The following is a 26822-nucleotide window of genomic DNA, read 5'->3' as shown; positions in this document are numbered from 1 at the left end:
GCCCCACAACAATTTCTAAACTGATGGGAAAGGGGCCCAGAGCAATATACACTCAGGGGGCCCAGAAAACGGTGCTACGGTCCCGACTTCAAGCATCCTCCACATACATGATTAATAGCAGCTGGCACCACACGTGATTTGATTTGACGGGAGTCATGAGACTCTCATGGCCGATCACATTGAGAGGTAAAATTTAAATCAGGACAGGAAAGTAGCAAAACATTTGTGTTTAATTTAACCCGTTACAGCCCTTAAAATATACTCAAGTAAAAGTATACAATTTTTAAACTACTTAAAGTACTTTAATGTCATGCAGTAACACGCTGACAGTGATTGATGCATGTCATTATTAAATCAGACCCTCCCCTACAAATACAATCACAAGTGATCACAGGAGACACATTTGAGACACGTTTATACAAGGTTGAAACAGGAATGCGTCTCGGCTAATCATGTGATCAGATCACTGAAAATCAATCTTAATAACATTTGTAAACAGCCTCGATGTGGCACAAAACACACAAAAACAACTGAACAGATTCATCCATGTTTAAAACTTCAGCATAGACCAGCACGAATTCCCATACTGGTCTAAGCTGGTTTATACTGTACAGTTCTGGTTTGATATGAGTATCATTTGAATGTATTGTATTTAAGGGTTATTTCACCCAAAAATAAAACTTCTGTCATTATTTACTCAGTCACCATTCATTTTCATTGGATCTTTATCTCATTTAATGGAAGTGAATGGTGACTGAGGCTGATATTCTATATTTGCAGCATTCTCCTTTTGTGTTCCACTGAAGAAAGTCATTTAGATTTGGAACAACATGAGGATGAGTACATGATAACAGAAGTTTATTGCTCTAAACACATCATAGTCTGGTGTTTTCAGCAGGGAGAGTTACTGTGTTTAGATCATCATTTATGAAGAAACTGAACCTCAGAGAGTTTGATCAACGTCTCACGGCGACACCTGCGTACACCACATCATCCTCCTCTTTCACTTTCTGAAAGAAAACAAACACAGATGTGGAAGATTTCATTTCTAGAACAGTATTTACCATAAACTAATCACTGATCTTGTCTTACTGTGAGGCAAATACACTTTGAAATCTTCTATATAGTTTTGAATGGGAAATGCACATATAATGGGACACACACATATAATGGGATATACACATATAATGGGACATACACATATAATGGGACACACACATATAATGGGACACACACATATAATGGGATATACACATATAATGGGACATACACATATAATGGGACATACACATATAATGGGACATACACATATAATGGGACACACACATATAATGGGATATACACATATAATGGGACATACACATATAATGGGACACACACATATAATGGGACACACACATATAATGGGATATACACATATAATGGGATATACACATATAATGGGACACACACATATAATGGGATATACACATATAATGGGACATACACATATAATGGGACACACACATATAATGGGATATACACATATAATGGGACACACACATATAATGGGACACACACATATAATGGGACATACACATATAATGGGATATACACATATAATGGGACACACACATATAATGGGATATACACATATAATGGGACACACACATATAATGGGATATACACATATAATGGGACACACACATATAATGGGATATACACATATAATGGGATATACACATATAATGGGACACACACATATAATGGGATATACACATATAATGGGACACACACATATAATGGGATATACACATATAATGGGACACACACATATAATGTGATATACACATATAATGGGACACACACATATAATGGGATATACACATATAATGGGATATACACATATAATGGGACACACACATATAATGGGATATACACATATAATGGGACACACACATATAATGGGATATACACATATAATGGGATATACACATATAATGGGACACACACATATAATGGGATATACACATATAATGGGACACTCACATATAATGGGACACTCACGTATAATGGGACACTCACATATAATGGGATATACACATATAATGGGACACACACATATAATGGGACACACACATATAATGGGATATACACATATAATGGGACACACACATATAATGGGATATACACATATAATGGGACACACACATATAATGGGACACACACATATAATGGGACATACACATATAATGGGACCATATAATGGGATATACACATATAATGGGATATACACATACAATGGGATATACACACATAATGGGACATATACATATAATGAGATATGCACATATAATGGGACATACACATATAATGGGATATACACATATAATGGGACATACACACATAATGGGACATACACACATAATGGGACATACGCATATAATGGGATATACACATATAATGGGACATACACACATAATGGGACATATACATATAATGGGACACACACATATAATGGGACATACACATATAATGGGATATACACATATAATGGGACATACACACATAATGGGACATACACACATAATGGGACATACACATATAATGGGACATACACACATAATGGGACATACACATATAATGGGACATACACATATAATGGGACATAATGGGACATACACACATAATGGGACATACACATATAATGGGACAAACACACATATTGGGACATACACATATAATGGGACATTCACATATAATGGGACACACACACATATAATGGGACATTCACATATAATGGGACATTCACATATAATGGGACATACACATATAATGGGATATACACACATATTGGGACATACACATATAATGGGACATACACACATATTGGGACATACACATATAATGGGACATACACACATATTGGGACATACACATATAATGGGACATACACACATAATGGGACATACACATATAATGGGACATACACACATATTGGGACATACACATATAATGGGACATACACACATATTGGGACATACACATATAATGGGACATACACATATAATGGGACATACACATATAATGGGACATTCACATATAATGGGACACACACATATAATGGGACACACATATAACGGGACATACACATATAATGTGACATACACATATAATGGGACACACACATATAATGGGATATTGTCTCAAGTCATATAAGCAGGTTTTACTGTCATTGTGCAATTTTAAAGATACATTTCTAATCGACTGGTCTGTTTCGGTTGTTCCTCACATGTTCTCTCTCACAACCTGAAATCAACAGAAATATCTGCAGTATTTTTGTCACTTTCAGTTCCTAAATGCTTCATTTTCTGTGAACAGTGTTTATTATAGCAGAATCACACTGAACCATATGTTTTAGTTTTTTGTAATAACTGTTTCCATAATCATGTTTCCATTCAGACTGATTCCAGATCATTTATTCTACAGTATCTCTAATGATATCAAGGTGCATTTAAGGGCCAAATACATTATAAACATTTATTTGCTGTAACACACAACTATTTCATCTGTAATGGAACGGTTTGTAGTTTTGATACTGTATGTATGACACACTGTATATTTCAAATGTTCTCTCTGATTTTCAGATGAAGACATCAAATGCTGATATAAAACAACAGTGAACCACGAGTCGAGCGGCTCTTTTGTGTTACTGTAAGTGATATAATTATAATTGTTCCTTGTGCTTAAATGTGCTTGTGTAGATTATTTATGCTGTTGATCACACATCATATATTTGTGTCACAGTCATGAGCATTATAAGTTCATTATAGAATATTAAACATCTGCACACACACACTCTCTCACACACACACACACACACACACACACACACACACACACACACACACACACACACACACACACACACACACACACACACACACACACACACACACTGCTGTAAATGATCTTACTGATTTCGTTGTTTTTCTTTTATTGAACGCTGGATCAGCGTAAGTTATCTCTTCTTCACGAGTCTGGACTGTAATGACATTAAAACATATGATCAAATATATTTCATAAATACAGTATTAAAAGAATAAAGCTGTTCCTTTACAGATATATTAGCAGTATGTTACACTTGCCCTCTTGATCTGTTTTTCTACATTTCCAGCAGATGCAGAAGATCACGACTGCAATGACAAACAACAGAGTTCCAGCAACAGCAGAAATCAGCACTATCAGAACATCTGTATTAGATGAACAGAGACCGGGAGATCAGTTCAGTTTATGGTCTTTTTTTTTTTTTTTTATAATTAACATGCATACATTTTTATAGGCTCAAATTAATAGAGAGACTACATTAAATGCCTTAAATTTAATGTCGAACAAAAAAGATAAGGTGAAATTTAAAGGCTAAAATAAAATATATTACAGTTTTTGCCCGTTGCTTGAACACATTTTGCAAAACTTCGCTCATTGTGCCAAAACTCTACACACAAGTAAACATGACACAACATTGGGAAATAAACCATTCACATCTGTGTCAAATTGAAACTCTGCTATCAAAACGTAACAATCCTTTGTCAAAATGTAACTCTGATGACAAAATGACACATACTTGCATCATTTGCATACACTTTCAGATCAGGGGGATCACAGTAGTCTACTTTATATAAAACACTGCAGTCTTTGATTTTCACTGTTTATTCAGAAGGCTTATTTTCAAACAACCAAAAAAGCAAATAGGCCTACTCAATATTGTACATTGCAGCACTGTATATTGCAGTAACATGAATTCAGATAAAGCAAAAAAACAATTATGATAATAAAAAAAACACTATACTGTATACACAGAAAATCATGGCAATTGTGCACACGTGGGCTCATGGATCCCGCCGTCTGTTGGGGTCTGGCCACAGGACCTCATCGACATCGCAAGCAATGTCTTCTCCCGCTAGGCACCGGGGAAAATATCCCCTTGCATGTCGAAACCATCCATGGATTGCTGTCTCCTGAATGTCGCCGCAGGCCTGTTCCATTGCCTGCAGAAGAGGCATGCGGGCATGTGGTTGGCGGTCATATACACGCCATCTCCAAGCCGAAAAGAATTCCTCTACAGGGTTTAAAAATGGTGAGTAAGGGGGCAAGTATGCCACTTCAAATTGATTGTGGTTGGTGAACCAGGCCTGGACCAGAGCAGCCCGATGGAAACTGACATTATCCCATACCACCACAAACCTGGGCTGATCTGGTCTGTTCTGTACAACTATATTATGGAGAGCATCTAGAAATGTGAGTATATGTTGGCTATTGTATGGACCTAGTTTTGCATGATAACGCAGAAGCCCTCGAAGGCTTATGGCGGCACACAATGTGATATTGCCCCCGCGCTGCCCCGGGACGTGCACAATTGCCCTTTGGCCAATTACATTACGACCCAATTCTTCTTGTTTTGCTCAGGTCGAATCCAGCTTCATCAATGAAAATGAATTCATGAGGCTGTGCTGCTCCAACCATGACCAAGATTCTCTGTAACAAAAAAACATATTACTGCACTACAGTGCTACACATACAGAACCCTCACCCCATCACACAGGTACCCGTGTAGCTCTCCGAATGGATCCATGTTGCTACTGATATGGTACATATTCAGCTGCTACTGGATTTCACCAAAACTGTATTGTAAATGTAAAGGACAGTTACACTTACCCGTACATATTCAGCTCGAAGTCCTTTGACCCTGACACTGTTCCTCTCAAATGGGACCCTGTAGAGCTGCTTCATGGTGATGTTGTGTTTTCCCAAGATGCGTCTGATGGTGGTGATGCTCACATGGTTTATGTTGTTGAACACTTGCCTGTCTGCAAGTATTTTCTGTCGTAGCTGGTGGAGACGGATGGCATTGTCTGCCCTCACTAGGTCCACAACGGCAAGTCCTGCTGTTGTGTGAACATGTGTGACCTCCCCCAGAAGGTCTTCTAGTCATTCTAGAGAAATACAACCACAAATTGTCATCGGTTTGCTTCTTTTTCTTACTTTACTGTATATACTGTATCATCCACTGTACTGAAACATCTCAATATACTGTAAGTAATCATGACAGGGGCGTAGCACAAGATCCCGGGCCCTATGTATAGGCAGTCCTGATGGGCCCCTATGTTCCAAATAAAATATATTCCAGACTTTTTAAGGGCCCTCTCTCCCCTTGGGGCCCTGGTAATCAGTAGTGGTTTTACCCCCAGTCCGACGCCCCTGAATCATGGTATGTTTCACAAAAACTACCACTTTGGCTGCAAAAGGAGCATTAGTACCCTGCAATACCCTGTACACATGATGTGCTAATGTGATATACTGTAGTACAGTGCTGTAAATACCATCTGAGTAGAGTAGGAGGTAGAGAGGTGAAGACATACCTGTTTTCTAGTCGGAATGTTCTTATTACAGATGCCACTGTGAAGCGGCTTAGATGTGGGTGGACTCTCTGCCCAGCTTCCCTCATAGTCAGGCCATGGTTGATGACATGGTCCACCAAAGTTGCTCTTATATCATCAGAAATAGGGGTCCGTGCATGGCCTCTTCGACCTTGACCTTGTCCTCCTCCTCCTCTTCCTCCTCCTCCTCCTCTTCCTCCTCATCTTCCTCTTCCTCCTCAGTTTTGCAAGTAAGTGCCTTCAGGTGTGTATTTGAGTGGTTGCAATTACCCGATGTGTTTTGTATTTTGGATACATGTGTTTTCCAAATGGCACCCTGAGATTTAATTTTTGAACGAAGTGTCTTATGTATGAAATAGAGTGTAGTATGCAGGACCAATGTGTTGCATAAAGGACCAAGTGTGTTGCAGAATTGCAACTAGACTGCAAAGCAGTGCTTTTGTTTAAGGTATGGGTACATGTGTTTGAGGTATGGTAACAAAAGCTTCAAGTTGTGTTACTTTAGTCTAAGCATGGGTCTATAGTGTTCAAGCAACGGGCAAAAACTGTAATGGAATGGTAACCAATTACTGGTCTTAAAATATCTTCCCTTATTTGTTTATATGTATATAATGTATATTTAAATTGAAAAAAATATCTAGGGGATTAACATTTTATTGTCAACTGCGCTTTTATATCACTACAGACGTACATGATTATGACCAACAGATATCAGCTCAGTAACAAAACATTAATATCAGCGCTGATGTACCTGAACACAGCTGATAGACTTCAGTAATTTTGAGATGTTTAGTCTGGTTTCTGATGGGATTGTTGATCACACAGCTGTAGGTGTTGTTCTCCTGATATTCCACCTCCAGAGAGATACTTCTGTTGAGATCAGACACACTGATGGAGGACAATAAACTGTTTCCTTTGTACCAGGAGAGAGTCGCCTGTGTCACATTCACCACTGAACACACCAACACACATTTAGAGCTTGAAGAATATAGTGAAGAGTCTCTGATGATCACAGGAACGGGCAGATGAGCTGGAGAATATGAGAAATATACACACATTGATCCAATCACTCCATTTGTGATCTGCTTTATTTTCAGTGTTTATTATGATGGTGATTAATGTGTGAAAAGATGAACAACAGGGCAAGTTTTCTCTACTCACCATAGACAGTAAGAGTGAATATTTTCAGTGGGGTCTCTGTGCTGATGGTGATTAATTTATATTGTCCAGAGTCTGTAGTTCTGATGTTTGTGATGGTGAGAGATCCAGTCTGATCCATCTGAATTCTGCCTCTGAATCTCCCATCAGACACATTCTCATATAACCTGATCTTATTATCATCTCTGTTGATTTCAGCAATGGGGAATTGTTTAGGTCCAAACATCCACATGATCAGATCATCTCTCAGTATTTGAGTATCATCAATCTTTAGAGTGACAGAATCTCCCTCCATCACTGACACTGAAACATCTGTCTCAACACCAAACACACCTGCAGAACAAACAGAGACAGTTACTAAGAGAGACACTGGAAATCATTTCATATCATTGAACAATTCATCCATGCAACACAACTCTTTCATTTGAATGTATAATGAGACATTTTCACACAATGAGTTTGATGAAGGTATTTGGTGTTCTGTCTGTGTCATTCATGATTTCAGTAAATGCACTATATGATCAAAAGTATGTGAACACCCTCTTGTAATTTACAGCTTTATCTATTCCAGTAATTCCAGTAAAAACAAATCTTAATGCAACAGCACAAAGTCCAGACCTGAACCTCACTGAACACTTGAAATCAACTGAAACTGTCTCAAATCATAGACAGTAGTATTGATTGATTGATCATGTTAAAGACAAGTAAATGCTGTCATTAGTTGGAGTTAATCACATAAAAACAGATTTATAACTTACCAAACAGACTCCAAAAGCACAAACAGAAAGTCACGTCCAACATTTTCTTCACAGTTTCAGATAAACAGCTCATAAAACAGCACAATTGTACAATGACTATGACAGAAATGTTTCATTAATCGGGTTCTGGCTGTTTTTTGAGACGCTGGTCTGTAGAAAAGACTTGAAGTGAAACTGCTGTGAGTGTGAATGAGCTCCTCTGGTGAACGTGTGAGTCTCTGTGGAGAGAGTGAATTTAACTGGTCTGTCTGACTTCTGGTTTCCCCACACAGACTATTTTATAAAAATATCAATTTTTAAAAAAGAAATTATGCTACACACTACAGACTTTAATTTGACCTATTATGAAATCTTTGTAACGACAGGATTCAAATATTAACAGTGTAGATCAGAGGGTGGCAAACTGGCCCACCAGGTATTGTGATCTGGCCCGCGAGGTAGTTTTTAAATGTATTAAATACCATTACATTTGAGTAAGGATTTTGGTCCAAAATGACTAATTTGATGCAATACAAACAAAATCCAATTGATAGCGCTGTAGCCTGCCGTACAGAATATTATAGCTACTTATTATGGTATGCAGTTAAAATTAGAATACGCTCCATAATATCCAGTGGTGTAGTAGTGTCTGTAGAAGTGGGTATATGCACCCCAATGTATATTGTCATTTTTATTTGATTTTTCTTTATGATTTTAAATCACAATTTTGCATTTTAAAAATGTACAAATTGAATAAACCCCATTTGCATTACATGGCCGTTAATTGAACCTTTGCATTCACAAAATTAATGAGTTTATACCTTGTTTATTTTTCACGGGAGTTTGGCGAAAGTCTCTGTAGACTGTGTGCACATCAGTACGCTTGAGAAGTGATTAATCTACACAATGAATGTCACAAGTGCTTTTTCCCGCGCTCATCAGACAGCATGCAGGGAAAGACGAGGCTGAATCCAGCTTCAACTGTTTGTATTCAGTAAAAGGGACTCAAAACTACACAGCTCTATCACTGGCGAGTGAAATGTTCATTTCATTATTGAAATAATGCATAATTTTATTAAGCCTCACTTTACTTGTTGCCAGTGGCTAATAGCAGATGTTTTTTGGCCGCACAGTCAGTAATTTACTCGCATATGTGAGTGATTTATTTGCAATGTAGAGGGCTGAGTTAACGTTATTTACCTCAAAGATTTGTCGTCGTCCTCAACCAAATAACGGACGGAATAGTCCAGTGAGTATTATCTGTGAGTGTGTGAGTGTGTGGGTTTACAGCAACTGGTGAGGAATTGACTGGCGTGCGAGAGAGAGAGCACAAAACACAGCGGTTGGTGGTGGTGTAGTGGTCTAAGCACAAAACTGGTAATCTGGTAATCAGAAGGACACTGGTTCAAGCCCCACAGCCACCACCATTGTGTCTTTGAGCAAGGCACTTAACTTCAGGTTGCTCTGGGGGGATTGTCCCTGTAATAAGGGCTCTGTAAGTTGCTTTGGATAAAAGCATCTGCCAAATATGTAAATGTAAAAATATTTTAGATGAGAAGTGTAAAAAAAAATTCGGTTCATTATGAGACCGTGGCGGGGCAAATTAAACTAATTAGACTAGACAATTAATGGGAAACACTGCGATTAGACCTACTCATGTGCTGGACTGTCATGTTTTTGGCTAATGATGGACACTACTGAATGATGCACATCAGAGTGGATTTAGAAGTGGGTATATGGCGTATACCTGCGTATACCCTGCACTACATCCCTGGTAATATCTAATTCACTGTTGCCTTGACATGAATGAGTGACAAAGAGTGCGGCGAAAGACAGAAAAGTGGACTCCGAATGTCGCGTGTTTAACGAACAATGGACAGCAAAATAAATTCACCAGTATCGGAGTGAAGACGGTATGTCTGATTTGCCAAAACAAGATTGCCGTTTTTAAAGACTACAACCTCAGTTGTAATTTTTCAAGCAAGCATGCTAACCATGTTGTCAACCTGTCATCTTCAGAAAAGGCAAACAAGGCTTAAAAACTTGCCACAAACTTAAAAGCCCAACAAAATACATTTACTAAACAGTGCTCTATTCAAGACTCTAAGGCTAGTTACGTAGTGGCACATAAAATTGCAAAGCACAGCAAGCTGGGGAGTTTGTGAAGGACTGTGTGTTGGAGACTGTTGATATACGTTGCCCTGGTACTAAAAGCCAATTTGAGAAAATTAGCTTATCATGCAGAACCATAACCAGGCATGTAGAAGTGATAGCTGAAGAGCTAATCTCCGAACTGGAAAAAAATGCTTCAATCTTTTTTCTATAGCACTAGATGAGAGTACTGACATCAGAGACACTGCTCAACTTTTGATTTTTGTCAGAGGAATAAATTAAAACTTTAAAATAACTGAGGAACTTCTTGCGATGGAGTCCATGATGGGAACAATCAGGGGCATGGACTTATATGACAGTGTGTCTGCCTACTTGGAAAAAACGAACCTACCGCGGAGAAAACTGACAAGCGTCACAACAGATGGATCGCCAAATCTAACCATTAAAAACATTGGCCTGCTAAGAAGATTGGCCACACTTTGACTGTCCTTACTGTTGGTTTCACATGTTTGATGAGTGTTAAATACTTGGGTAGTAGAAACAAAGAGAGGTGATCTGAATGTCCTAGATGGGGGAGGGGAGCAGCTTTGTATGCATCAGCTATATTTGTGTAGACTTGGTCTAAAATCTTTCCTCCTCTTGTGGGGCATGATACATTTTGATGGAATTTAGGCAGTACTGTCTTTAAATTCAAGTGGTTGAAGTCACCCACGACAATGTAGGCTGCCTCAGGATGCAGAGTTTGTTGTTTACTGATAGCAGAAAGCAGTTGTTTCATGGCAATTTTAGCATTAGCATCCGGTGGTATGTAGACTGCTGATACTACAGTTGATGTAAACTCTCTGGGCAAATAGAAAGGCCTACACTTAACCATGAGATACTCAAGGTTAGCTGAGCAGTGACTCTCGGTGATGGTAGTGTCCGTGCACCATGTTTTGTTAACATAAATGCACAAACCCCCACCTCGGGTCTTACCGCAGTCATCAGCTATTCTGTCCGCACGGAGGAGGCAGTGTCCAGCTAGCTCGATAGCGCTGTTGGGTATTGCGCTGTTATGCCAAGTTTCTGTGAAAATCATGATGTTGCAGTCCATAATCATTCTGTGTGTGGTAATTCATCCATTTTGTTCCCCAGCGAGCGAACATTGGCAAAAAAAAAGGCTTGGAAGAGCGAGTCGATGTGGAGTTAGCTTTAGCCTCGCTTGAATTCCACCGCGTGACTCCCTGCAGCGTTGTTTGCGTGTCCGTCTGAAGAGCCCTCCAGTCAGTGTGGGGATGTTCGGAGGTCACGTTGGTTTAGCGATCTCTGGAAGTACGCTAATAACGATGTCAGAATTGCAGGTACCGATGTCCAAGAGTTCCTGTCGGGCATACGATATGTACGCTAAACTGTTTTTACCGAAAATACTTGATAACCAACATATTACCACTAATTTGCAGAATCTGGAGAGACATGGAGCGTTGCAATGTGTTCACGCCGCCATCTTCTCTGTTAAGTACTTTTATTACTCCCCACACCGAGCTCGAAATTACTCGACAAGTGGCAAGAACCCTTTGAGGTTACACAGCGAGTCGGGGATCTCGATTATGAAGTTAAAGGAATGGATTGAGGCAGGGCACGTCAAATTTACCACCTCAACCTCCTTAAATTGTGGAGAATGTTGGTCCCTGTGTCCATGGCGACAGTAGTCCTGCTGGACTAACCTCATACAGCACCATATCAAGACCCCATCAGGAGTGGTTGTGCGTAGTCAGCCATACCGTGTACCAAGGCATAAGAAAAAGGTGATTTGTGACGAATTAGAGGCAATGCTCGAAATGGGGGTAATAGATGAATCACACAGCGATTGGCAAGCCTGATTGTTCTTGTAAGAGTGATGGGTCAGTCCGATTCGGTGTCGATTACCGTAAAGTCAACATGGTGTCTAAATCTGGCACCCAATGACACAAATTAATGAACTGCTCGATCCGTTGAGTACGGCTACATTTTATTTGACATTGGATTTAAATATGGGATATTGGCAGATCCCATTAACTCCATTATCCTGAGAAAAAACAGCCTTCTCCACACCGTTCGAATTACACTAATTCGTCACTCTTCTGTTTGGTTTGTTCAGGGCTCCTGCCACGTGCATAAGATCCTCGGCCTGCGTATGCCGATTTCCTCCCCAGGAATGGGGGTCTCTCTCTGACTCTCTCCACCAGTGCTCCAAGCTACAAGCTCCTTGGCTTTACTGACGTTGAGGAAGAGGTTGTGCTCCTGACACAAGCATGTCAGAGTGTGCACCTCCTCTCTGTAGTTTCATTATTGTCAGTGATCAGACCTACCACCGTCGTATCATCAGCAAATTTATGATGGCATTGGAGCTGTGTGTTGCCACACAGTCATGTATGCACAGGGAATACAGATGTATAGCACATTGAGTGGGTTGAGAACACAGCCCTGTGAGGGGTCAGTGATGAGGAGGTGTTGCTGCCCATTCTAGCCACCTGACGTCTGCCTGACAGGAAGTCCAGGATCCAGCTGCACAGTGAGCTGTTTAAGCCCAGAGCCCAGAGTTTCACATCAAGCTTGGAGGGCAGTATGGTGTTGAATGCTGAGCTGTAGTCTACAAACAGCATTCTCACATATGTGTTTCTTTTTTCCAGATGGGATAGAGCAGTGTGTATTGTAGATGCAATGGCATCATCAGTGGAGCGGTTGTTGCGGTAGACAAACTGCAATGGGTCCAGAGAGGTGGGCAGCACAGAGTGATCTCTGATTAGCCTCTCAAAGCATTTGCTGATGATGGGGGTCAGAGCAACAGGACATCAGTCATTTAAACAAGTGATTTTTGATTGCTTTTGTACAGGCACAATGGTGGACATTTTGAAGCATGTGGGGACTACAGACAGGGAGAGGGACAGGTTGAAAATGTCTGCAAAAACACCAGCAAGTTGATTCGCGCACAGTCTGATGACACGGCCCGGAATACCGTCTGGACCCGCGGCTTTACGGATGTTCACCCGTCAGAAGGATCGGGTTACATCGGCAACAGAGACGGAGAGTGAACCAAGTACTCTCTCCACGAGGGCGGTGTTATTGTCCTCTAAATAACTATAAAATGTATTAAGCTCATCCGGGAGAGAGGCACCAGTGTTCACAGCGGAGTTTTTATTCCCTTTGTAATCCGTGATGATGTTAATTCCCTGCTACATACTTCTAGAGTCGGTGGTGTTGAATTGTGCTTCAATTTTGTGCCTGTACAGGCGTTTTGGCTGCTCTGATAGAGTTACGGAGAGCATAACTGGCTTGTTTATGCTCCTCCGCGTTCCCGGAATTAAAAGCGGAGGTCTGAGGAACAACGTCCTCTATGCACTTCCTGATGAAACACGTTACGCTATCAGCGTAAACTTCGATGTCATCATCAAAGGTGGTACGGAACATCTCTCAGTCCGCGTGATCAAAACAGTCTTGTAGCATAGAGTCTGATTGGTCTGACCAGCACTGATCGTTCCGAGGGCGGGTACTTCCTTTTTCAGTTTCTGCCTGTAAGCGGGCAGAAGCAGAACGGAAGAGTGGTCTGATTTGCCAAATGGTGGGCGGGGGAGGGATTTGTTGCCAGCCTGGAAAGGAGAATAGCAATGGCCCAAAACCAGGTCCCCTCGTGTGTTGAAGCTGATGTGTTGGTGGTATTTTGGTGCGATTGTTTTAAAATTGGCTTTGTTAAAGTCCCTGGTAACAATGAACGCGGCCTCAGGGTGTGCGGTTTCCAGCTCACTTATGCTCCCATACAGTTCCTTGAGTCCCCAGTCTGTGTCGGCTTGTGGGGGGATGTACACAGCTGTGATAATGACCGCTGTGAATTCCCTCGGTAGCCAGAATGGTCGACACAGAAGCATGAGATATTCCAGATCAGGAGAGCAGAAAGACTTGATAAAATGTACGTTCCTCTGATCACACCATGATTTGTTGATCATAAAACATACATCACCACCTCAGCTTTTACCTGAGTGGTCTTTCGCTCTGTCCGCTCGGTGCACGGAGAACACCGCGGGTTTGATGGCCGAGTCTTTAATCTCCGCAGACATCCAGATTTCTGTCTCTCATTGGACAGAGATCCGCGCTCTCAGCTCGCAAAGCTTGTTGTCCAGAGACTGAACATTTGCAAGTAGTATACTGGGTAGTGGGGTTCGATTTGCGCGACGTCTTACTCTGATGAGAACGCCGGCTCTTTTTCCCCTTTTCCTTCTGCGTTTCCGCGGCCAGGCAGCCCAGACAAAGGGCTCCGCTGGCGTGTTTGTAAACAGCGGGTCCGGTTGAAGTCCGGTTTTCGGTGTGTAATTGCAGAACCAATGTCCAAAAGCATTTGTCTGTCATATACAATAAGGCAGACAACATACAAGACAAAAAAAAAAAAAGAACTGTAAACAAAACAAACAATAAACTGCAGTTTTGTGTCGGAGCTCGCAACGCAGCAGCCATACTCGACACCATCTTGAGTCCAAAAGATCCTACAAAAGATGATGCATCATGCTCTGGGTTGTATTCTTCCCCATCTTCTTCTTCAGATACCTCCTCCTCTTCTAAATCATTGGTCTCTTGTTCCATCTGAAAAAATCATATCTACGACCTGTTGGGCACTGAAATGTGCACACATGGCTTCAGCAAAGAGAGAACTGGGGGTATTGTCATTTGCAGCACCTTTATAGCCTCTGAATGCATTCCCCATAGTAAACAATGATTTCAAGAAATGTTTATTTTGTCTGAAATTTTGTTTATTTTGTCTGTGAACTTGAGTCATGTGTGGGGTTGTGGAGGGGAGATGCTGCACATGCACAAGACAGTTTTAGATTTGTCTGAGTTCAATCAGTAGCACACAATCTAAATTTCTCATTGTGTGTGTGCCTGTGTGTGTGTGTCTGTGTCTCTGTGTTTTTTGTAGTGTGTAAATGATTTTATAACTGCTGGGTCAAAAATGAACCCAAGACAATATTTGTACCCTTTAATGGAAATATGAACAAAGTAAATGTTTCACTTTTTCTAATGTTGGGGTCACTCTAGGAAAAGTCAACAAATTTCAAGTTGAAAAAAATTAATAAAAATCATTTAGCTGGTTTTATCTGGTGGTAAACAAATTGCCGGCTTTTGACCCTTAAGACAACACAAGGGTTAAATCAACTGAAACTGTCTCAAATCATAGACAGTAGTATTGATTGATTGATCATGTTAAAGACAAGTAAATGCTGTCATTAGTTGTAGTTAATCACGCTGTACTAAAAGACATCAAAACAGATTTATAACTTACCAAACAGACTCCAAAAGCACAAACAGAAAGTCACGTCCAACATTTTCTTCACAGTTTCAGATAAACAGCTCATAAAACATCACAATTGTACAATGACTACAACTGAAACACACACGACAGAAACGGGAACTTGTGCTCTTAAACACGGATGTCAAACGACTCGTCTTAAAGTAAATGAGTCACGAGAGTAAGAGACTGACGATGATGATGATGATGATGAAGTCATGAGAGTAAGAGACTAATGATGATGATGAAGTCATGAGAGTAAAAGACTGATGATGATGATGATGATGATGAAGTCATGAGAGTAAGAGACTGATGATGATGATGATGATGTTGAAGTCATGAGAGTAAGAGACTGATGATGATGATGATGATGAAGTCATGAGAGTAAGAGACTGATGATGATGATGATGATGAAGTCATGAGAGTAAGAGACTGATGATGATGATGATGATGAAGTCATGAGAGTAAGAGACTGATGATGATGATGATGATGAAGTCATGAGAGTAAGAGACTGATGATGATGACGATGATGATGATGATGATGAAGTGTCGCTCCAGATCGAATCTGTGTTTATCTCGTTCACTTTCACACACGGACTCATTTAAGTCTCTCTTTCTAAAGCAATGACCTCTAGTTTGTAAAGTCGTGTGGAAGTACTTGTAATGAACAACCGAACAATTCACCCCTCGACTAGTGATTCATCATTCATAGATATTCGTCAATGCTTCCGTGAAGAAACATCATGTTGTTATAGATCTGTTACAGGGTGATTCATTTGGAGAGCTGCTGATGTTTTGATATATAATTAATGCAAACCAAACTCATCTCTTTTCCTATCATTATCTCTGTTTAATGTGTGCTGTTCACAGTGTGTTACAGATTAAATATAACACAGATAACAGTTATATTTAAAGATCTGATCTTATGAATAATCATTAATTAAAGTAAAAATCTTGTATTATCTACTTATCTTGAATGTTATATCAAGTCAAAAAGACAGAAAACGTGAATTAATCATTTTATTTTTTACTTATTTATTTCCCCCTTTTCAACATTGGAACACTATTTCTAATCTCGGATACTGTTAATGTTACATTGGGTGCGGATTGGGAACATCATTTTGTGAACCGCTTACCTCGAATTTCATCGAGCTACACATGAGATAGTGCCCCCTAGAGGTTTTGCTGTGCATTTATTATTGTTTTTGTTTTGGCTTGTTTTCCAATATGCATATCTAAAACTCATTTAAAACAACGTACATTTAGTTTAGCAGGTGCAGAAGATTTTCATAATAATTCCAATCGTTCAGGCGTGGCATCGACACTTATTTCATATGCAAAATTTTTACTCAATCGCAGCAGTGGAAGTTTACATTGTTAAATGAGACACGTGCCAAAAATTTAGCTTTTAATCGGAGGGTCAAAAACAGGATAGCTAATGGAAAATTATTTCTAAATTATGTCTATTTTGATGAAAAATCTTACTAACATTATAAGTGGACCCCAGTGAACATTATAAAAAATGCAATGCATGACACCTTACATTTCACACTGAACATGTTCTGCAAACCATTCCATAAAAATCACTTACAGCATTTTTTTTAAATGTCTTAGTCCAAATAATATACACATTATGTTATTATTATTATTATCGTAAATAAAAAATCTAAAGTATCATGTCATGCGCTTTTTTTGTACAGTGATTCAGTCCAGCTGGTGGCGGTAATTTACCGTAATCTGGTTTGTTAATCGCCATTCAACAGAAGAGGAAGTAGAGGAGGAGGAGCTCTTCAATGGCTTGAGGAAATACAACCTACAGGCACAGATTCACTTTCAGCTATCAATAGCTTGTCAAGTGGCATATAGCAAGACAAGATTTGTTATATGAAGTGATGCAGAGTCTATTTAGAATAAAACAATCTGGGCTTATTGTACATTTTTTGTGGGTACCATCACATGTGGGTGTTATAGGAAACGAGGAGGCAGACCATCTGGCTAAACAGGCTTTGAATCATTCTCAAATTGACATACAAGTATCATTTAGTAAAACGGAAGTTAAAGGAATTATAGCGAATGAAATAAGAAAGATATGGCAGAAAGAATGGGATAGTATCTGTAGAACATGTAATTATAAAATGTGATGCATATGAAAGAGCAAGATTACATCTAACTCAAGCTTTAAGATCTTGGGAGTAAATGACGTATCTCTTCAGGTTTTGCTAGGAAATGGCCCAAAGCAATCAAGAATTTATCAAGAATTATTTAATTTCTTAAAAGATACAAGATTGATTAATAGAATATAAGATAGGTGTTTTTTTTTTCCTCTCCACTTTCTCCAACTTTCCAACCATTTAGCGCTCCACACTCCAATCCAGTAGGTGGCGGGAATGCACCATTTAAGTTGGATTGCCAACCGCCATAAAACAACAACAACAGACGAAGAAGAAGGAGGAGGAGGATGAAGGATGAAGGTTTCTGGCGCCGTCATTTCCCTAGTCTTTTGTGTTTCGCTCCAAACTTGTATAAATAATTATATGTAAATGTTCTGGTTGATCTTTGATAACATATAAACAGATGTATTATGGATCGGATTAATGAGTGATCACAGTCGGTTTAAAGTCGCTCTGTTGGGGTTTATTCGGGTTTTGTGTCAGTCGGGTGCAGGTGGGTGCGGTTCAGAAAAACATTCACTCGACAGAAGAGATTCAGACCTTTAATTGCGATTAAATCTCTTTTATCAAGTCCAAACTTCAAACTGCAATTAACAACAATATGAAGAACACGTTCAAAACCCTTCTGTTCATATCACTCTTGTGCGGTAAGTGTTCATTTATATTTATCAGTACTTTCACTTTCACTTCAATAATATTCACACTTACTGATATTCTCATATTTTATTATTATTATTGAAGTCCATCATAATATTACAGCTCACATTCATCCAAATACACAGGACAAGTCTGGACTAGATTCACAATGATCTTAAACACACAAACAATTGATCCTGACAGAAGCTTCCGGTGCAAAAACATCCAAAACAGACACAAATAATATAAATATGAGAAATACACAATAATGTTTGTACAGTTGTGTGTAATGTGCAGAATATAAATGTGAATTATATTACACATGATTATATTCACACATTGGAGAGTTTTTGGTGCATTTTTAACTCTTCATGAGGTGGATGTCCTGAGAGAAAACACTTCATGTGTCTGTTCTGGTGAGAGAGCATCTTATTAAAGTATTAGATAGTCTATGTATGGATGTTGTTTTCTGTGTTTTCTTGTCTCTGTGTTTTTTTATTTTTTTTTGCCTTTGCCCTTGCTCTTCTGTCTTTTCACTTTTTCTCTATTTGTTCCGGACATTTCATGGATCAGGGTACTGCAGTAGTTATACATGATTCATATGGCTGATAGCACAACAAAATCAAATACAAATATAGCTGCAAGCAGCGATGCGATTCCTCCTCAAAATGGCAAATCATTCATAATTGATTAGTAGACGGTTGGGGGTTAAACACTCCCAATGGAGGAATCCAAAAAACATGTATTTCTGTCTGAATCCTAAACAAAACATTTTCAGTGTACATGAAAATCCATCATGCTGGACCTAATGGATCCTGGAGGCTTTTTTGTTTCCAATGAGAAATGAGGTATGTACATTAAGTTTCAGAAGAATTGAATAAATTGGGTGGAAATGACATAACTTTGAAAATAGGACATTTGGGCATGGCTTGTAGTGTCCCCCTAAGGGCGAATGTGGGCCATTCTTGGTTTGAGGTTTCCTGCAGGCCTGTAGTATCAATGTACACAATTAGACAATTTTTGACCAGAAAATGGCTCTTTTCGGTATGGCCTGTAGCGTCCCCTAAGGGCGAATGTGGGCCATTCTAGGTTTGTGGGTTCCTGTTGGCCTGTAATATTAATGTACCAAATAAGAACATTTTTGACCAAAAAATGGGAAATTTGGGCGTGGCCTGTAGCGCCTCCTAAGGGCGAATGTGGGCCATTCTTTGCACAGTACTTCAGAGTGATGTCATCTTGAAGAATGTTAGGTTTGAAAAATCATCAGTCAAAATTACATTTGATTTATTGACACTTATATATTGATAAAATGTGGACATTTACATGAGCATGCCCCTTTCAGCCATTTTGTATCGTATTCATTTTTGCTAAGTAACATTTTCAAAGACATCAATTCTACACATGTGTACCACATTTCAAGTCATTTGGAGCTACGGTTCAGGAGAAGAACATTTTTGAACAGAAAATGAGACTTTAGGGCATGGCCTATAGTGCCCCCTAAGGGTGAATGTGGGCCATTCTTGGTTTGTGGGTTCCTGTTGGCCTGTAGTATCAATGTACCAAATTAGAAAATTTTTGACCAGAAAATGGGATTTTTGGGCGTGGCCTGTAGCGCCCCTAAGGGCGAATTTGGGCCATTTTTGGTTTGTTGATTCCTGTTGGCCTGTAGTATCAATATACCAAATTAGAATTTTTTTTTTACCAGAAAATTTGAAATTTGGGCGTGGCCTGTAGCGCCCCCTAAGGGAGAATGTGGGCCATTCTTTACGCAGTACTTCAGAGTGATGTTATCTTGAAGCATGTTAGGTTTGAAAAACCATTAGTCAAAAAAATAGTAATTTTAGGCGTGGCCTGTAGTGCCCCCTAAGGGCGAATGTGGGCCATTCTTGGTTTGTGGACCATTCTTGGTTTGTGGATTCCTGTTGGCCTGTAGTATCAATAACTATAGCTGCAAGCAGCAAACCATTTGGGCATGGCCACTACAGGCCACGCCAATTTTAGGCGTGGCCTGTAGTGCCCCCTATAGGCAAATGTGGGCCATTCTTGGTGTGGGGTTTCCTGTTGGCCTGTAGTATCAATGTACACAATGAGAATTTTTGACCAGAAAATGGCTCTTTTCAGTATGGCCTGTAGCGCCCTCTAATGGCAAATGCTGGCCATTGTTGGTTTAAGGGTTACCGTTGGCCTGTAATATCAATGCACAAAATTAGAAAATTGTTTACCCAAAAATGGGACTTTTGGGCATGGCCTGTAGTGCCCCCTAAAGGCAAATGTGGGCCATTCTTTGCGTAGTACTTCAGTTTGATGTCATCTTGAAGAATGTTAGGTTTGAAAAACCATCAGTCAAAATGACATTTGATTTATTGACACATGTATATATTGATGCAATGTGGACATTTACATAAATGCACTCCTTTCAGCCATTTTTTTTTCATTTTTTAAATTTTTTTTTTTTTTTCATTTTTGCCAAGTAACACATTGAAAGACATAAATTCTACACATGGGTACCAAATTTCAAGTCAATTGGAGCAACGGTTTAGGACAGGGGTGCCCACACTTATTTGCATGATGATCTACTTTTAAATGACCAACTCAATAAGATCTACCAACTAAAAAAAAAACACAGTTTCATTTAAAAAAAGGAAATGCTTGTTGGGACTACTGCATTTATACCTACATGAAATTCATCTTCTATTTAATAAAAAAATATATAATAATGTTCAATGTTTGAAATCATTCAGTTTAAAACTAAACCCAAAACACCTACAGCACAATAGATTACAATAGCCAGGGCATTTACCTTATTCTGATGATTAGCACTGAATGGAATCAGACAGTTTTGCATAATCCGGGCAGTAGTAGCTAACACTGCTAGCATCACAATTTTGCACTCTGTTCTCAGAAGCCCTTGGAAGGCTCGTATGCGCAAACCTAGTTGTCATGGCAACTGAATAAACAAAATTCTCGCCTGGTCAATATTTACTCGTCAAGTGCAAGTCAGACAGAAACTAAAAGAAGGAAAGACATTATATTTATTTTTATAAAAATTTAACGAAAGTACATTTAAATTTTGTGCGATATACCAATTTTGTGGTAGATCGCGATCAACGTATTGGGCACCCCTGGTTTAGGATAAGAAGATCTTTGAAGGTTTTTCCAAATTTTCTCTGTACAGGAAAATCTATCATGGTGGAAACTATGGGTCATTGAGGCGCTTTGTTCCATGAGAAATGAGGCACGGACACAAAGTTTCAGAAGAATTTGACAAATTGGGTTGAAATGTCATCACTTTGAAAATGGGACATTTGGGCGTGGTCTGTAGTGCCCCCTAAGGGTGAATTTGGGCCATTCTTGGTTTGTGGGTTCCTGTTGGCCTGTAGTATCAATGTACCAAATAAGAAATTGTTTGACCAGAAAATGGGACTTTTAGAACATTTTAAATTATTTAATTGAAGTTTATAAGGCAGATATAGAGAGGTGGTCCTCTCTTCCAATATAGTTAATTGGCTGTATTAACTTGGTTAAAATGACAATTTTGCCCAAATTTGTATATCTCTTTCAGCATATACCCATTTTCATTAATAAATATTTTTTTGCTAGTTGTCCAATTTAGATTGACAACTAACACTTTTAATGGGGTGGCAGGTGTGCACTGATAGGGTGAATGGTTCTCGAACTCTCAAAGTCCAAAGGGGGCCTTGCTTTACCAAACTTTCAACAGTATTACTGGGCCTGTAATATCAATAAACTTTTATATTGGACCAAGAGGGCGGGGGTCCGGCTCTCCCATCTATCCTGCTCTCAAATGTTTGCTCCCTGGACAATAAACTGGACTATATTGGACTCCAGCAGGCTATGCAGCGTGAGTTTAGAGACTGCTACGTCTTTGTTTTCACGGAGACGTGGCTCAGCGACAGAGTTCTGGATGCCGCCATTCAGCTAGACGGGCTCGCCTCATTTTGTGCCGACAGAAATACAGCTCTCTGCGGTAAGACTCGTGGTGGTGGCTTGTGTGATTACATCAACACGGAATGGTACAAGAACTCTATGCTAGCCTCTAGCTACTGTTCATCGCTGTTGGAGCTTGTGACTGTTAGATGCAGACCTTTTTATTTTCCACGGGAATTCACCACTGTTATTATAACCGGATTTTACATTCCTCCCAGCGCTAACGCTAAGGAAGCGCTCCATGAACTGTATGGGGCTATGAGCAAACTGAAGAATGCTCACCCCGACGGATTGTTTATTGTCGCCGGAGATTTCAACCATGCAAATCTCAGGACAATGCTCCCTAAATTCCATCAGTATTTTGACTTTGCAACGAGAGGGGCGAACGCGCTTGATCTTGTTTACACAAACATCCCAGGCGCGTACCCCGCCCCCACCTTGGCTACTCGGACCACATCTCTGCTATGCTAATTCCAGCATACAGACCGTTCGTCAGATGCACAAAACCGCTTCAGAAGCAGGTGAAACCTGGCCAGCAGGAGCCATCTCTGCTCTTCAGGACTGTTTTGAATGTACTGACTGGTACATGTTCAGGGAGGCTGCAACATATGGTGATTCTACCAACTTGGAGGAATACACAGCATCAGTGACCAACTAAATCAGCAAGTGCTTTGTCACTTTCTCCAAGCTCCAACCAGAAGCCGTGGATGACTGCGGAAGTGCGCACGCTGCTGAGGACCTGAGACTCCTTCAGAGCAGGCCACAAGGCTGCCCTAAGAACAGCTAGGACCAAACTGTCACGGGCAATCAGAGAGGCAAAGCGCGCACACGCCCAGAGAATCCACAGTCACTTCCAGGACATCGGCGAGGAAGCCCACCCCTCTTCCCAACGACCAGGTGCTCTGTCTTACCATGGTGAATGTGAGGAAAACTCTAGAGTCAATCAATGGAATGCTGCTGGACCAGACAACATTCCTGGCAGGGTGCTCAGAGGATGTGCAGACCAGAGATGTTCTTACCGACATCTTAAACATCTCTCTGAGCAGCGCCGTCGTTCCAACCTGCTTCAAGGCCACCACCATCGTCCCCTTGCCAAAGAAGTCTTCAGTGTCCTGCCTCAATGTCTACCGTCCCGTCGCACTCACACCAATCATCATGAAGTGCTTCGAGAGGCTCGTAATGAGGCACATTAAGACTCTGCTTCCCCCCTCATTAGACCCACTGCAGTTTGCGTAGTGTCCTTTGTTGAACGGTTTGGACGATATCGCCACAACCCTCCATTTGGCCCTCACCCACCTAGACAAAAAGGACTCATACGTTCGAATGCTGTTCATAGATTTCAGCTCAGCATTCAACACGATAATTCCTCAGCACCTGATTGGAAAGCTGAACCTGCTGGGCTTGGACACCTCCCTCTGCAACTGGATCCTGGACTAACTGACTGGGAGACCTCAGTCATTCCGGATTGGGAACAGTATCTCCACCACCACCACACTGAGCACTGGGGCCCCCCAGGGAATTACATCCAAGTTCGGCGATGACATGACCGTGGTGGGTCTCATCAGCAAGAACAACGAGTCACCATACAGAGAGGAGGTGCAGCGGCTAACGGACTGGTGTAGAGCCAACAACCTGTCCCTGAGTGTCGACAAATCAAAAGAGATGGTTGTTGACTTTAGGAGAGCACAAGGTGAACACTCTCCACTGAACATCGACTGCTCCTCTGTGGAGATCGTCAAGAGCACTTAATTCCTTGGTGTTCACCTGGCGGAGAACCTCATCTGGTCCCTCAACACCAGCTCTATCACCAAGAAAGCCCAGCAGCATCTCTACTTTCTTTGAAGGCTGAGGAAAGCACATCTCCCACCCACCATCCTCACTACATTCTATAGAGGGACTATTGAGAGCATCCTGAGCAGCTGTATCAATGCCTGGTATGGGACTTACACCGTTTTGCACCGCAAAGCCCTGCAGAGGATAGTTAGGACAGCTGAGATGATCATCGGGGTCTCTCTTCCCTCCATCAAAGACATTTACAAAAAACACTGTATCCGCAAAGCAACCAGCATTATGGATGACCCCACACACCCCTCACACAAACTCTTTACCCTCCTGCCATCTGGCAAGAGGTACCGACGCATTCGGGCCCTCACGGCCAGACTGTGTAACAGCCTCTTCCATCAAGCCATCAGACTCCTCAATACTCAGAGACTGGTTTGCCACACACACGTGTCCTGAGTTGCACTTTAATTACGGTCACTTTATAACTGTCTACTACCTCAATAACTGCTATGTGCATAGAACACTATCTCATAGTTTAGTATCTTATGTTTACGCTTTTAGAAACTGTCATCTTTTTGAACTACTGTGTACTGGTCAGCGCTGCACTGTCTCTCACTGTGCCTATTGTCCTGTTCATTGTTAGAAATTTATTGTACTGTCCTGTACTTTTTGCACACATTTGCACGTGCACTTTATATAGGTATGTTATTTAGTCTGTGTAGTCTCATGTGGTTCTGTGTTTGTCCCATGTTGTTTTATGTAGCACCATGGTCCTGGAGGAATGTTGTCTCATTTCGCTGTGTACTGTACTAACTGTATATGGTTGAAACGACAATAAAAACCACTTGACTTGAGCTTGGGGGCACTATACTTAAAATGGAGTGGGATTGTTTAATTGAGTTAGTACACTCTTCCTCTATATATTCCCTTCATGGTTTGATGCAATGTAAGATTCTTCATAGAGTACACTACACTAATGCCAGACTAGCCAAAATATACCCAAACAGAAGCGACATTTGCAATAGGTGCTGACAATCTCCAGCCAATCACACTCACATGTTCTGTTCCTGTGCAGAACTGACAGTTTAGCCGCTCCAAACTCCTTTACAGCTCTGTTTGGAATTCCTTTTAAGCCTAACCTGCCCTCAAAAATACGAGAGGTTGTTGCTTTCGCCACACTATTGGCCAGAAGGATTATTCTCTTAAGTGGAAGCATACGTCCCCTCCTTCATATGATGGATGGATAAAATAAATTATTTTGGGTTTAATGCTGGAAAATATGTGTTTTTCTTTAAAAGGGTATTTGAAAACCTTTCATAAAACATGGAAACCTTTGTTAAATTGTATTGATACCATTGATCTGTCACTTGAAAATGCAGATGAGGATTAACTTTTTTTTTTTTTCTCTTCCTCTTATTGTATTGTACATTTTATTGTATAATTTATCCATTACACTTTTAAGTATTGTTATCGTTATTTGTACTTGTTGTATGTGTTGTGTGGTTGTCCCTATTGGGGGTGGCTGCGGGAAAAAAGAAAAAGCAGAGCTGTGGTTTATTTAATTTTTGTATATATACAAGATGTATCTGCACAAAATGCCAATAAATATATTTTGAAAAAAAGAAAAATAAGAGTTCCCAAAGAAATATACATGAACCTGCATCCTCCATATTTCAACAAACTGAAACATGACGCTCATAATTATGACTTCAGAAGTGGGATGTATGCAAGTAATTCTGAGAGCAGAAGGCCTTTAAACATCTTGTGTTGTAGCTGTTAGCATTTGATAAATTAATAATGATAAATATATCACATCTTTAGATTCTAGAGACACTGACAAATTATTTTATTCTTTTATTAAACAAGTCTAAAACAGTCACAGTTGGATCTGTTTATCAGTGAGATAAAAGTGAAATCTTCTGGTTTGTTCTCCAGGTGTCTCGGGTGCAGATGAAATGAAGTCAGTGATGGAGGGAGATTCTGTCACTCTACAGACTGATGTTACGGAAATACTGACAGATGATAAGATACTGTGGTGGTTTAAAGGTTCTGCCATAGCTCAAATCACTGATGGAGGTAAGATCAAGTTTATGAAGGATGTTCCTGATGGGAGATTCAGTGGAAGACTAAAGCTGGATAATCAGACTGGATCTTTGACCATCACAAACATCAGAACCATCCACTCTGGAGATTATAAAATAAAGATCATCAGCAGCAACACTGGGACAACAGAGAAGATATTCACGGTTACAGTCTATGGTGAGCATTTTAAATTGATAATTTACCAAAACGATTACATTTCTGTCATCCTTTACTCTTTAATGTTGTTCCAAACCTGTCTGACTTTCTTTTTAAACATGTCAGCTCACTCTGCACCAGTGAATACATGCAGTGAGAGTATGTTAAATGTTAACAGTCAATCCTAAAGTTCAGCGGGAGATAACTCTGGGAAAGAAACTTTGTAAACCTGATAATACAGTGCATCTGGAAAGTATTCATAGCGCTTCACTTTTTCCACATTTTGTTATGTTACAGCCTTATTCCAAAATTGATTTCATTATTTTCCTC

The 26822-nt window shown here is 40.1% G+C and overlaps 2 protein-coding genes across 3 annotated transcripts in view; one reads left to right on the top strand and one right to left on the bottom strand.

Annotated features, from left to right (window-relative positions):
• LOC127639469 (uncharacterized) overlaps nucleotides 1–26822 on the bottom strand; it is an 808968-nt gene that overhangs the window by 368256 nt on the left and 413890 nt on the right. The window contains exon 8 of the mRNA XM_052121520.1: nucleotides 7578–7875. Coding sequence (XP_051977480.1) covers nucleotides 7578–7875 — 298 coding nt within the window. The remainder of the gene's footprint in view (nucleotides 1–7577; nucleotides 7876–26822) is intronic.
• Nucleotides 18167–26822, top strand: part of LOC127639744 (golgin subfamily A member 6-like protein 6) — a 188633-nt gene continuing 179977 nt past the window's right edge. The window contains exons 1-2 of one of the 2 annotated variants that reach the window (XM_052121948.1): nucleotides 18167–18535; nucleotides 26190–26513. In XM_052121948.1, coding sequence (XP_051977908.1) covers nucleotides 18490–18535; nucleotides 26190–26513 — 370 coding nt within the window. In that variant the 5' untranslated portion in view covers nucleotides 18167–18489. The remainder of the gene's footprint in view (nucleotides 18536–26189; nucleotides 26514–26822) is intronic. The other variant, XM_052121949.1, reaches the window with a different exon arrangement.

This window comes from Xyrauchen texanus, chromosome 48 (assembly GCF_025860055.1).
Source record: "Xyrauchen texanus isolate HMW12.3.18 chromosome 48, RBS_HiC_50CHRs, whole genome shotgun sequence".
Lineage (NCBI taxonomy): Eukaryota > Metazoa > Chordata > Actinopteri > Cypriniformes > Catostomidae > Xyrauchen > Xyrauchen texanus.
This window is presented reverse-complemented; position numbering and strand designations above follow the sequence as displayed.